This window comes from Trifolium pratense, linkage group LG1, assembly GCF_020283565.1.
Source record: "Trifolium pratense cultivar HEN17-A07 linkage group LG1, ARS_RC_1.1, whole genome shotgun sequence".
Classification (NCBI taxonomy): Eukaryota; Viridiplantae; Streptophyta; class Magnoliopsida; order Fabales; family Fabaceae; genus Trifolium; species Trifolium pratense.
The window spans coordinates 5,996,076-6,008,460 of record NC_060059.1 but is presented as its reverse complement, the minus strand read 5'-3'; the positions used below and the strand labels follow the sequence as shown (position 1 = coordinate 6,008,460).

Here is a 12,385-nt window from a genome sequence, read left to right as displayed (position 1 = left end):
TTTTTTTCTTGCTGTCCTCCAAATTCATTTACCAAATTTTTTATCAAGTATATTTTACTTTTATTACCATTTATATTAGGATCATGTTAACTAGTACTCTCGCATGATCCTCAGTATTAATCTACACTTATGTTTGGTTCTACGTTTGTACCTCCTTTGATGATCACTTTTGTTTCATCAAATGTGATTGTTTAGCTTTCAATTTTAAAATTGAGTTTATTCCCAAAATCAATGCTGCTGCTTAAAAGCTAATCTTTTTAGCTCATGCTTCAATAACATAAAATCAACTCAAATTTATGAAATAAAATCTTTTTAGTAAAAAGTAGCAGAAAACTAATACAAGTGAAAATCTGTATATATTTTGATTGACGGAGAATTTAACATAATCACATTATACAATTTACCATGACTGTAACACGTACCAAGTTAAATATCAAGAAACACTTCAAAGTTTATTGTATTGATGATAAAAATAAACTAGTGAACTTTCTAACTTGTATACAAGTTTAAAAACTAACCAACAAACTATATTCTCAACAAAGTATGAAATAGACAAACACTCCCTCCATCTCTTCAATTTTAGCTAGTCCTTATGGATCTCCATCTCTTTAGGTAAAATGGGAGGTCCTTGATGAAATACTATTATATTTTTGGTACCTTGCCTCTCATGGGGGGATACAAACTGGCAAAAGAAGGGTATCTATTAAAGAGTTTTTTTTTTTTTGTTACAATTAAAGAGTTTTATTTACTACACTGAAGATAAAAATTTCTTAAAATATTAAAAATGCATTATTTAAATTTTAAATTATAGATATGACCAATGGTAACAGTTTACATATATAACTATATATTTTTTATTGTCAAGTAGCTTAGTGGCTAAAATTCTAAAGTGAATGAGTGGGAGTACCAAATTTAAACTTTGGTCTTTATATATTACATGCAATGTCCTTACCAACTGAATCATACTCCCGGAGACACAACTACACATTCTTATGTCATGTCATAATATTATTTTCTAGCATATTTAAACAAGTATGAATTTACTCATCATATATTATAGATTAAAACTAAATAATTAGGAGATTCAAGTTACAAATAAACCATATGACAGTAACATCAGTGCATTACATTATCTTCATCATGAATGGGAGCAATTGGTCATTCATTGTGATCTAAAGCCAAGCAATGTCGTTCTCGATGAAGACATGGTTGCTCATGTGGTAGGTTTGGTAATTTTGCTGTGTTTCTGATCCAATAGGGAATTCTAGATTATGAAATCTTCCTGTTGGGGCCTCAAATCAAAGGCTTTGAAGCCAAGGCATTGATACCTATTAATGCAAGATTGCAACACTTCAATGCAAACGCGTCATAATAATGCAAGTAAAGATTTGGTAGTAGCAGATAATAAAATGTCGCAACAATCATAGTTAACTTTTTTTTTTATTGATTTTATTTTAATAAGCAATAAGCAATTGCCGATATCGGTAATGCACAAAAATGTAAATTTAAATTTTTACTAATAATTTACTTTTATAAATGTGGTTTGCAAAAATCCGATTGAGGGAAAATGTTAGGGGGTACGAGGATTAGCTGGGAGGTCCAAGTAAATTCTTCTATACTCGTCATTTTGGTCAATTGATGTTTAGATTAAAATTGGAGGACAAGCCCATTAAGTAAAAGAGTTCTACTTCCCACCCCTGACACATGTGCGCCTCCTGATATTCCCAATTTATCCCTCGCTACTTAGGAAGTGAGTGTATAAATTAGCAAAATTATAACACCGTTGTTCGCTGGCTATGTCGCGAGTGTGGAAAATTGCAAAAACTGAAAAACCATGGTTCGCATTCTAGGAAGAACTGGTTCATAAAAATAATTTTTTTTATTCCATTCATTTTACAAGGCAGTAATAATATGAATTAAATTGTATTAATATTGAAAGATTAGATGTACATATAAAGAAAAACTGATGCACCAAATAAGGAAGTCTCTTTGTTTCACCATAAATGACATTATTGTAGTGATCATTCTTGCATCACCGTTTCAAATTGTTTTCCATCATTCCCTTAATTTTGAGCTTCAGTTAATTAACCATTGACAGCCCAACACTCACATAGCTGCACGGTATTATATTATTACTAAAATCAAGTAAAAAAGAAATTGCTATTTAAATTCCTATTAATTACTTTTATTCCTCATAAACCAACGTAGCAACAAATACAATTGCCATTATAAGCCATAAATTATTTATTTATTTCTTGCATTTCGATCAAATCATTTTAAAGGGAAACATTTCTTTTATTGACTCAATTAATCAAATTAATCTATAGCATTTTTATTGATAAAAATATGAAGTATTTGGTAACGAGCTTATAACATTTTTTGAGATGTTATTTCAAGCAACGTATGAGCTTATAATTTTTTACAGTTTTCCCATTTTAACCCTTATTTTTTTTATTAAATATAATAACTACCCACTAACCATGTACTTTTTTGTCATTTTGTACTTACAACAGCTAAATTTGCCAAACACTTTAATTTTATTCTACTAGCTTTTCAGCTATAAGCTATCGTCCATCAGCTATCAGCTATAAGTTAGCTTTTCAGCTATCAACTAACTTATAGCTTATTTTTACCAAACAGAGAAATAGAGAAGTATTAAATTATATTTGACTCTATTTCAGCTATCAACTAACTTATAGCTCCGTTTGACCCTACTTATTTTCTACTTTTCTACTTCTCCTTAAAAGAAATAGAGAAGTATTAAATTATATTTGACTCTATTTCTCCTTAAAACAATTAGAGAAATAAAGTAAAGAAGTAGAAAATATGGAGAAGTTGGGTCAAACACAGTTTTTGACCTCGTTACTACTTTTAAGGAGAAGAAAAAAAGTGGAAAATAAGTAGGGCCAAACGGACCCTTAGAGTGCGAAAAGTGCTCGCATCCTAAAAAACGAGAGGGTTGGTTTGATTATTTCAGAAGATAATTGAGGTATTTCAGAGGGCGCGAAAAATACCATTCTAAGAAAGAAAAAAAACTGCCACTACAAACGCAGAGGCCCAAGCCAAGGTCAATCAAGTCCAATGCCAGTATCATCATAACTGGCAAACAAGAAAGTGAGCTAGTTACACTTACTGCATCTGACTACCATATATCTCTAAAAAAATACTACATGCTATAAATATAACAAAGATAACTAAAAGAGGGATGGTAAACCCAACTGTCAATGCCGATATTATTAGACTAAACATTAATTTTATCCGAATTCAAATTTATGATCTTACCGTTGTGTATGAATTTGATTGGTATATCCACACTTTGTCTAAAAAATCTCACGAGGTGGTGACCAATGAAATGTTTAAAATCAAATAAGGTAGGTGAGTGTTTGATTAGATGGATGCATGTGTGTTTTATTTTAGTGCAATTTTCCTTATTTTAAACCTATATTGTTAAAGAAAAACTATATTGCTTACTATTTTTTTTTTGTCAATAACTTGTTTTATTCTTCTTTTTTTGTTTTATTGAATAACTATTTTATTTTTTTGTCATTTTTCACCTAAATTTTTTTACATTTACTTTCTTAAGAAATATCCAAAAACACTCAAATATTTTCCTTTTATCTTTTACCGTAATATCTTTTCTCATATATCTCTTTGGGTATATTTGATCAAAAGTAAGTACGGAATAGAATAGTACATGACAACACATGATAAAGTTTAAAGTATTAAATAAATTTGAATAAATTTTGTCTTGTACTATGTTTTGTGGAGAAAAAATTATTTTAGTATTTTAGACAATTTTCTTGTGGATCATTGAGGGACAAATTTTTTAGTATTTTTCCAATCTCTTGACCCAAATTTGTTCAATCTCAAATAAATACAAAATATAATTAAAGTTGTCACAATCAGTCTTTTTAGCATATTAAACGAACTCTTTGTATCTCTTACCTCTTCTAAATTCTCTTCTCACAACTAAACATTCTTCCATTGCAATTAAGTTCCACTATTATAATGTATTTATTTACTATATTCTCTATAACAATTGTATGCAATATTTTGATTAACATGCCGTCTCTTTCTTTCCCTCTCTTGTTGCAATTTTATGCTTTTTGCGGACATTGAAATGTATGAATGGATAACTCTTTCTTCTTGCTTTCGAATAAATATCAAATAAGCATACATTTTTGAATGGATAACTCTTTTTTCTTGAATGCTTTGAAAGTCTTCCAACGTTATCAAGAATTAGTTACACGCAGGACTACTTTAAATCTTTCCACGAAAGAAGATAAAGAGCACTATATCAAGATTCTCATGATAAGTCATACATAGTAAAAATCATGTATATACTATTTTGATAGTCATTACAAATAAGTTAAACAAAACTTTAGTATTTTGTGAATTAAGTGAGGTTTATTCTTCTAGAATCTTTTGGTGTGCATGTGTGAGACGTGATTATTTTGTCAATATACTATTAGAAGACTATAAAGGGAAAATTGATCCTTGCATCGTGTCAAGCCGACAGTAATTAAGGTGATGATTAGGTTAATTAATTGCCTTGCCTTGCTACATTATGCGGGAACACTCAGCATATTCGGTTGATTCTTCACAATCTTAACATGGATTTTTATTTGATTGTGCCATATTCGGTTAATCCACAGTGTGAGTCATGCATGACTCATGGGCTATCCTAAAGTATATTATGCGTCTGCCTAGAGGTTGGGGTGCATATCAATATATAGGTAAATGGATCCATGGTGGATAAGTGGTGGTTTGAAAGCTGATCGATGAATGTCTTTTTAAGAATGAGATTATAATTTATAAGTGAACCTCTATTACATATGATGTTTGTTTTGGTATTTTTATTGGTGTTCCGTTTATATACGACGCCTTTATTTTGTAGTTTTTCTTTTATCTGTCTATTCGTCTTGTGCATAGACCTAATTATTATTAATAATATATATTTTTCTTTAAAAAAAAGAGATGCTCCTAATTATGTTACGTATTTTTCTTGCAACCTGTAGCTAACTAAAATTATCATAAAAACACTAATCGTTAGTTGGTCCAGTAATATTAATTAGCGCTGAACTTGTAGGGAGAACGACAGATCGATTCTCTGTAACTACGATCTGGAGGTTGAAAGTACTTGATGATGCCTCTGAACTAAACATAAACTAATTATTTGTCATACAAGTGTTTATTCTTTGAAAAAACCGGGAGGAAGTAGCTTTTACTTTGTTAGTGATAAATATAAATAAAGAGTTTAATGTTATAAATTTAAAAGAAAGAGCTCAATTATAAAATCATTATTAATTAATTTGTGATAATAACATAACATGGTAAAGAAAGTACAAAACCGTGTGATGACTTGTGTTGAAATAGTTTGGTGACTTTATGGAAAGTGATATGCACTAATATTTGCTAAAAGGTTGCAATTGAAAACGGAAAGGGCAGGCAGCCAAGAATTGTGTGCCTGAAAAAGAAAGAAAAGCCATTTGTGGTAGTAATTATTTTTCATTTTTGTTTTCATGCATCACTTTCAGCTGCAACACACCAAGTTGACACGGAATTCGTGGGTTACCAAACAAGTCCCCTAGAAAGGAAGCTATCCCTATTATATCTCTCCCATTTCCTTATCATACTGCCCTATTGATAGTTGACATGTAGCTATATAATTAGCTTAATTTGGTTCATGAATTTGCCTTTTTATTTAAAGTGACCTACTTTTGTCTCAATGAAAGGGAGCCACTCTCTATGTTGTTGCCACTTATCCTATGTAATGCTAATTTATCTACTATAAGTTAGTGTTAATGGTGAGAGATTAGTATCATATTTTGATCATTTTATCTAATTATTATTTCATTTTTAGATATCGCTTTTGGCTTATTGTTAAGGGCAATGTTAACTTGTACACCTATGGCACATGATAAGGAACAATAAATGTGTACTGGTCCCACATATTTTATTTTGAACAAAGAGGAAATTAATTTAAGTCAAATTAATATAACAAAGTACAGTATGCTTTTATTTTTCATTTTGCCAAAATTACCCTCACCGTGTACACGTGATAAGAAAATAATTCAACTGATGAGATTAAAAGTGATAATCTTTTCACTGTTCCTCTTCTTCACAATCACAACCACACCCGTTCATCTTTCTCCTCCCTTTCACTTTTCATCTTCTGCGTCACCGCTGCCGTGAAGCCCATCTCCGCCTCAAGTCGCCGCCACTGTATTTTTGTTATTCAATTGATTACAACCAATAAACAAATCTGCTTAAAATCTGCAATATTGAGCAGCAATATTGCATAAAAAAAATCTTTATTTATTGAATTGATATTGTACTACCAGGCACAACAACAATACTGCCACCACAAACACCATTTACAACCACGATATTTTTGCTTTTAATTAACATGTTAATCCCTAAATTGAAAAGGGGAAAAGATGAACTGGATTTACAAGTCAATTCCACCAAGGAATTCCAACGGTGAAGCAATGACAGAGTTAACTACGGTGGAGAGACGATGGTGGACGGTGGCGAGAAAACAACGGTAACCAAGAAAACAAGAGATGAGAGGGATTTCAATTTCACCAACTCCATCTCTGCGCATCTCTGTTTTTTTTTTATTTTTTATTAAACAAAATATAATTTGCTGGGGAACAAGGAGAGGGGAGCCGTGCCAACTGCGCCGGCAGTGAAGAAGGAGAGAAGAGAGCAGATGCAATAGTGAGAAGATGAAGAGGAGGAAGATAAACACGTTTTTTCTTTAGTTGAGGGCAATTTTGTCTTTAAATTTTGTATGAGATACAATTAAGGCTTAATTACTTAATTGGTCCCTTAAAGACATTTATGGTTTCAAATTGGTCCCTTAAAGAAAAAAAGGGCCAAATTGGTCCCTTAAAGACCTTGCCGTTAAACATTTTGGTCCTTTCCGTCCAGAAACTGTTAATTTTTACAGGTGGCAAATTGGATGCTTACGTGGCTGCTATGTGGCTGCTTACATGGCTGCTTACTAGGTAAATCATTTAATTTTTAAAAAAAAAACTTAAAGTTAAAATTTAAAATAAAAAAAAATGGCAAATTAAAAAAACAAAAGACATAAAAAAAAAAGACACTACACAAAGAAAAAAAGAAAACTCAGCAGCTTGTGGTGCGAACGACGAACGACGAACAACGGCGAATCGAAGGCGAATCGAAGGAGACAACGAATCGAAGGTGAATCGAAGGCGAATCGAAGGAGACACTACACAACCAGGTTACAAATCGATCCTTTTTATGTTTAACTTTGTGTTTCTGTGTTTACAAATCGAATCGATTTAGGGTTTTGTATTTGTTTCTTTTCTGTTTTAGATTTCGAATTGTTTTAGATTGTTATTGGAATTTTGTTGTCTTCTTCTTGTTGCTAGTTTATTTATGGTTTTAGTGTTTGTTTAGGATTTAGGGTTCTGTGTTTGTTGTCTCATGTTTTGGAATTTTGTTGTCTTATGTTTTGGAATTTTGTTGTCTTCTTGTTGTTGTGGTCCGTCCGTTTATTTTGGGTGTTATTTTATTAGGTGTGGTGTGTATTATTCATGGGTGATAGATTGGAGGTGGTGGTACATCATGGGGGGTGGTTTGAAGAGTTTGATCACAATGGGTATGTTGGAGCAGATGTAAGTTGGTTTGTTGATGAAGATTATTTTTCGTATTTTGAGTTTGTTGGAGAGATTAAGAAGAAATTGAAATACCCAAGTATAGACACAATGTGGTTTTATGACCCACAAGATGTAAATGAGTTGGTTTTGTTGGAGGATGATATGGATGCAAATAGAATGAAAAATATAGCACGAATGGATGGAAGAGTCCACCTGTATCTTATGCATCCAATGGCTGAGCCTGAATTCATTGAAGCGATTGAATATGGGTCTATTGAGGGGGTAAATGAAAATGGGCCTGCAGAGGGAGTAAATGAAAATGGGCCTGCAGAGGGAGTAAATGAAAATGGGCCTGCTGAGGGAGTAAATGAATATGGTCCAACTGATGACTTAAATGATAATGGGCCAAGTGAGGGAGTCAATGAAACTGGCCCAACTGGCCCAACTGGCCCTACCGAGGGAGATAAGGTTGGCCCTACTGCTGAAAAAGGGAAAGGTGTGAGAATTGATGATGATGTTATTGATGATTTATTAAATGAAGTTGAGTATGATGAAGACAGTGAAGATAGTGCCCTGGGAATACACTTTGATGATTCAGAAGAAGATTGTTTGCTTGAAGATAACTTTGAGACTGTTGCGGATGAGACTGTTGTGGATGAGACTGTTGTGGATGAAAATGTTGTTGATGAACCTGTGACCAAGGGAAAGGGAAAGAAAGGTAAGAAAGTGAGGCAAGAGTGTAATGTTAGCAAACCAACAAGCAAGAAGGGAAGACCAAAAAAGAAGAATAATAACTCCAATATTTATACTGTTGTTCAAGGTGCACAACAAACTGCACAAGGTGATGAGTTATTTGAAGAAGATGTTGGGAATATTGACAAGAGTAAATATAAAGCCTTTGTTGGAGGATTGAGTGATATTGAGGATTATAATAGTGAGGAGCTAGATAGTGGAAGTGACAGTGACATTGAGAATGAAGTTGAGGATAGTGAGGATGAAGATGAGCATGACACAGAATGGCCTAGTAATTACAAATTGCCAACCTTTAAGATGCCATCATCAATGAGAGATTATAAGTGGGAGTCGGGAATGTACTTTGCTTGTAAACAAGAGTTTCAAGAAGCAATAAGATGTTATGCAATCCAGTCTCAAAGAGCTATTAAATATAAGAAGAATGACAAGAAGAGGATAAGGCTGATTTGTAAAAGTGGTTGTGTATGGAATGCTTACTGTTCACATATTCCAGGGCAAGAAACTTGGCAATTGATGTTTGTTAAAGATGAGCATAAGTGTAATAGGGAACCTAAGGTCAAAATGCTTAGTGCCAAATGGTTGGGAAAAAGATTACATAAGAAGGTTAAAGAGAATCCCAATTTGAAATTGATTGATATTATGGAGAAAACACAACAAAAATGGAATTTAAAGATATCTAAGAGCAAAGCATCTAAAGCCAGGGGTATTGCTTTTGATTTAGTAGATGGGTCATTTAGAGAACAATACACTAGGTTTTATGACTACTCCCATGAATTACTAAGATCAAACCGTGGTTCAACAGTTATAGTCACTACTACACCATTTCAAGGTGATGAGGCTGACTTGGAACATCCTGAAAGGCCTTTGTGTCCACATTTCCAAAGGGCTTACATTTGTTTCAAGGGATGTAAGGAAAGTTTTTTAATCTATAGGCCAATAATTGGTTTAGATGGGGCATTTCTTAAAGGATATTATGGTGGTCAGATACTAGCTGCAATTGGAAGAGACCCTAATGATCAAATGCTACCCATTGCAATTGTTGTGGTTGAGGGTGAAACAAAAGAGACTTGGAAATGGTTTTTGGAGCTGTTAACCAATGACTTAGGAGGCACAAGAGCTTGTTCTTTAATCACTTTCATAAGTGACCAACAAAAGGTAATTACATAAACACTTTTTGTATTTACTGTTATTTACTATAATGTTATTTACTATAATATTCCTATTTAAAACAATTGAACTGCTTTCTTGTTGTAGGGACTACTTCCAGCAATGGATGAGTTACTTCCAGGTGTTGCCCACAGATTTTGTGTGAGACACTTGTACAACAATTTCAAAAAGAAATTTCCTGGAAAGAAATTAAAGGAATTGATGTGGAAGGCTGCAAATGCAACTTATGTTAATGCATGGCATAGGGAGATGCAAGAGATCAAGACTATAAATATTGAGGCATTCAAGCATTTAATCAAAATACCACCAAGACATTGGAGCAAATCATATTTCACACCTGAGGCAAAATATGACACATTGGTCAACAACATGTCTGAAGCTTTCAACTCAGTGATTGTTGGTGCACGAGCCAAGCCTATAGTGACAATGCTTGAAGAAATTAGAGTGTATATGATGGAGAGATGGGAAACCAATAGACAAAAAATTGGGAGATATGTTGAAAGCATCCTACCAAACATAAAAAAGAAGCTTGAAAGAGAGACATCATTCAGCAACAATTGGATGGTCAGGTATAGTTGTTGATGACTTATTTTCTTATAGTTTACTAGGTATAATTGTTGAGGACTTATATTTTACTTATCATTTTTTGGTTAGGCCTGCTGGTTATGAATTGTTTGAAGTTAGGCACATTTCAGCTAGTGGTGACCAATTTTCTGTTAGTCTTGGAACAAAGGAATGCTCTTGCAGAAAATGGATGTTGACAGGATTACCTTGTAGACATGCAATAGCTTGTATGAGAGAAATGGAAATTGATCCAAGTCAATATGTACCTGACTACTTCAGAAAAGAAACATATGAAGCTTGCTATCAACCAATGATCTACCCAACAAATGGTCAAAACTTATGGGTAAGAACTTGGTTTACTGACCTTCAACCACCACCAATAAAAAGGCAACCTGGCAGACCTAAAAAAAAGAGGAACAAGGAACCTGATGAATTGAAAAAGGATGATGGAAACATGAAGAGAGCTTTTCATGGAATTGTTTGTGGTAATTGTAAAAGACCTGGTCACAACAAACAAACTTGCAAACAACCACCACCACCACCACCACAAGCACCACCTGCCTCAACACAACCTAGTACATCACAAGCTCCTGCTTCTGCAAGACAACCTACTGCTTCTGCTTCTGCACAACCTTCTACTTCTGCACAACCTCCTGCTTCTGCAAGTCAACCTACTGCTGCTGCTTCTGCAACAAGACAGCCTGCTGCTGCTTCTGCAACAAGGCAACCTGCTGCTTCTGCTGCTGCTTCTGCTGCTGCTGCTTCTGCTTCTGCAAGACAGCCTGTTGCTGCTTCTGCAACAAGGCAACCTGCTGCTTCTGCTGCTGCTTCTGCAAGACAGCCTGCTGCTGCTTCTGCAACAAGGCAACCTGCTGCTGCTTCTGCAAGACAGCCTGCTGCTGCTTCTGCAAGACAACCTGCCTCAACACAAGCTTCTGCATCAGCCCAAGGCAAGACTGCTTCAAAAAAAAGGAAGAACCAACAAGACAAGCCTGCAGCTCCTTCTTCAACAAAAAGAAAGAAGAATGAACAAGCCAGGCCTGCAGCAACCCAGCCACAAGTCACAACCAACAACAGACAGAAATTGCCTTTTAAGAGAAGAGACCAAACTTCAACACAACCAACATGGAGAATTTGAAGTTTATGATGTTTTGTGTCTGTTATATTTTGTTAGCTGATATGATGTAATTGAGAACCTAGTATATATGGTCTCGATCTTTTGTTTATATTCCCTCAATGTTAGTATATATTTAGTCAGCTGATATGATGTAATTGAGAACCTAGTATATATGGTCTCGATCTTTTGTTTAATGGCTATCATGTATCTAAGAACCTTATTATATATGGTCTCAATCTTTTGTATAATGGTTATCATGTATCTGAGAACCTTAATATATATGGTCTCAATCTTTTGATTAATTGTTATGATGTATTTGAGAAACCAAATTAATGTAATTGAAAGTCTTTGGTCTCAATGTTTTGCTCTCAATCTTTGGCCTCAAAATTTTGCGCACATTTGGTTACAGGCCCAAATTTGTTCATTTAAAGCAAAAGTAGTAACCATGCCAAATTAAATTGTGCATAAAGCAAAACAAATCCATACATAACATCACTCATTAAGTAGAACTGTCAAAGAAAAATTTCATTAAGTAGCTTTTCATAGGCCTGACTTTGTTTAATATAAGCAATGTTTATTGAAGATTAAGCACTTCTATGGATAAGAGTATAGGAAGATACTGAAAACTAACCATTTTTTAATTTGAATTCCATACATAAACCTCATCACATTATGCATAAATTACTTCATAAATTACACAAACTCCATTCATTACATAATGACATAAACTAAAGTGAATACATAGATGGGTTGGAAATGAATCTACCACTAAACAAGATAATGGTCACTAAGACCAAGATAATTCCAAAACATAAACACCCAAAACCAGTTGAAATCTTTAGCCATTTTTGAGTTATGACCAATTCATTTTTGAGCACATAAACTTCATTCTTCAACTTTCCATTTTTCTTCTTTTGCCTTGCAATCTTCAAATCACGTTCATCAACAATATCATCATCAAACCACTTAAAGAAGTTGCAACCTGCATCACCATCATGTCTCCAATTTCTACATCCCCAAAACTTTTTCCCAAAATTACGACTTGAAATGTCTTTAACAGTTCGTAATATAGCAACTTCATCACATTTGCAGTGTTGTGGTTGTCTCCTAATGACCGAACTTATAGATCCAGTGTTCCCAATTGAACTTCTTC

At 33.7% G+C, this 12,385-nt stretch overlaps 1 protein-coding gene across 1 annotated transcript; it reads left to right on the top strand.

Moving 5' to 3' along the window:
* The first annotated feature begins 7,556 nt into the window (after positions 1-7,556).
* LOC123884181 lies at positions 7,557-10,834 on the top strand. The gene is made up of 4 exons (XM_045936030.1): positions 7,557-9,539; positions 9,639-10,120; positions 10,206-10,257; positions 10,569-10,834. Exons 1-4 carry the CDS (start codon positions 7,569-7,571, stop codon positions 10,602-10,604), a joined length of 2,541 nt encoding a protein of 846 aa, XP_045791986.1. The 5' UTR covers positions 7,557-7,568; the 3' UTR covers positions 10,605-10,834.
* The last annotated feature ends 1,551 nt before the right edge of the window (positions 10,835-12,385 follow it).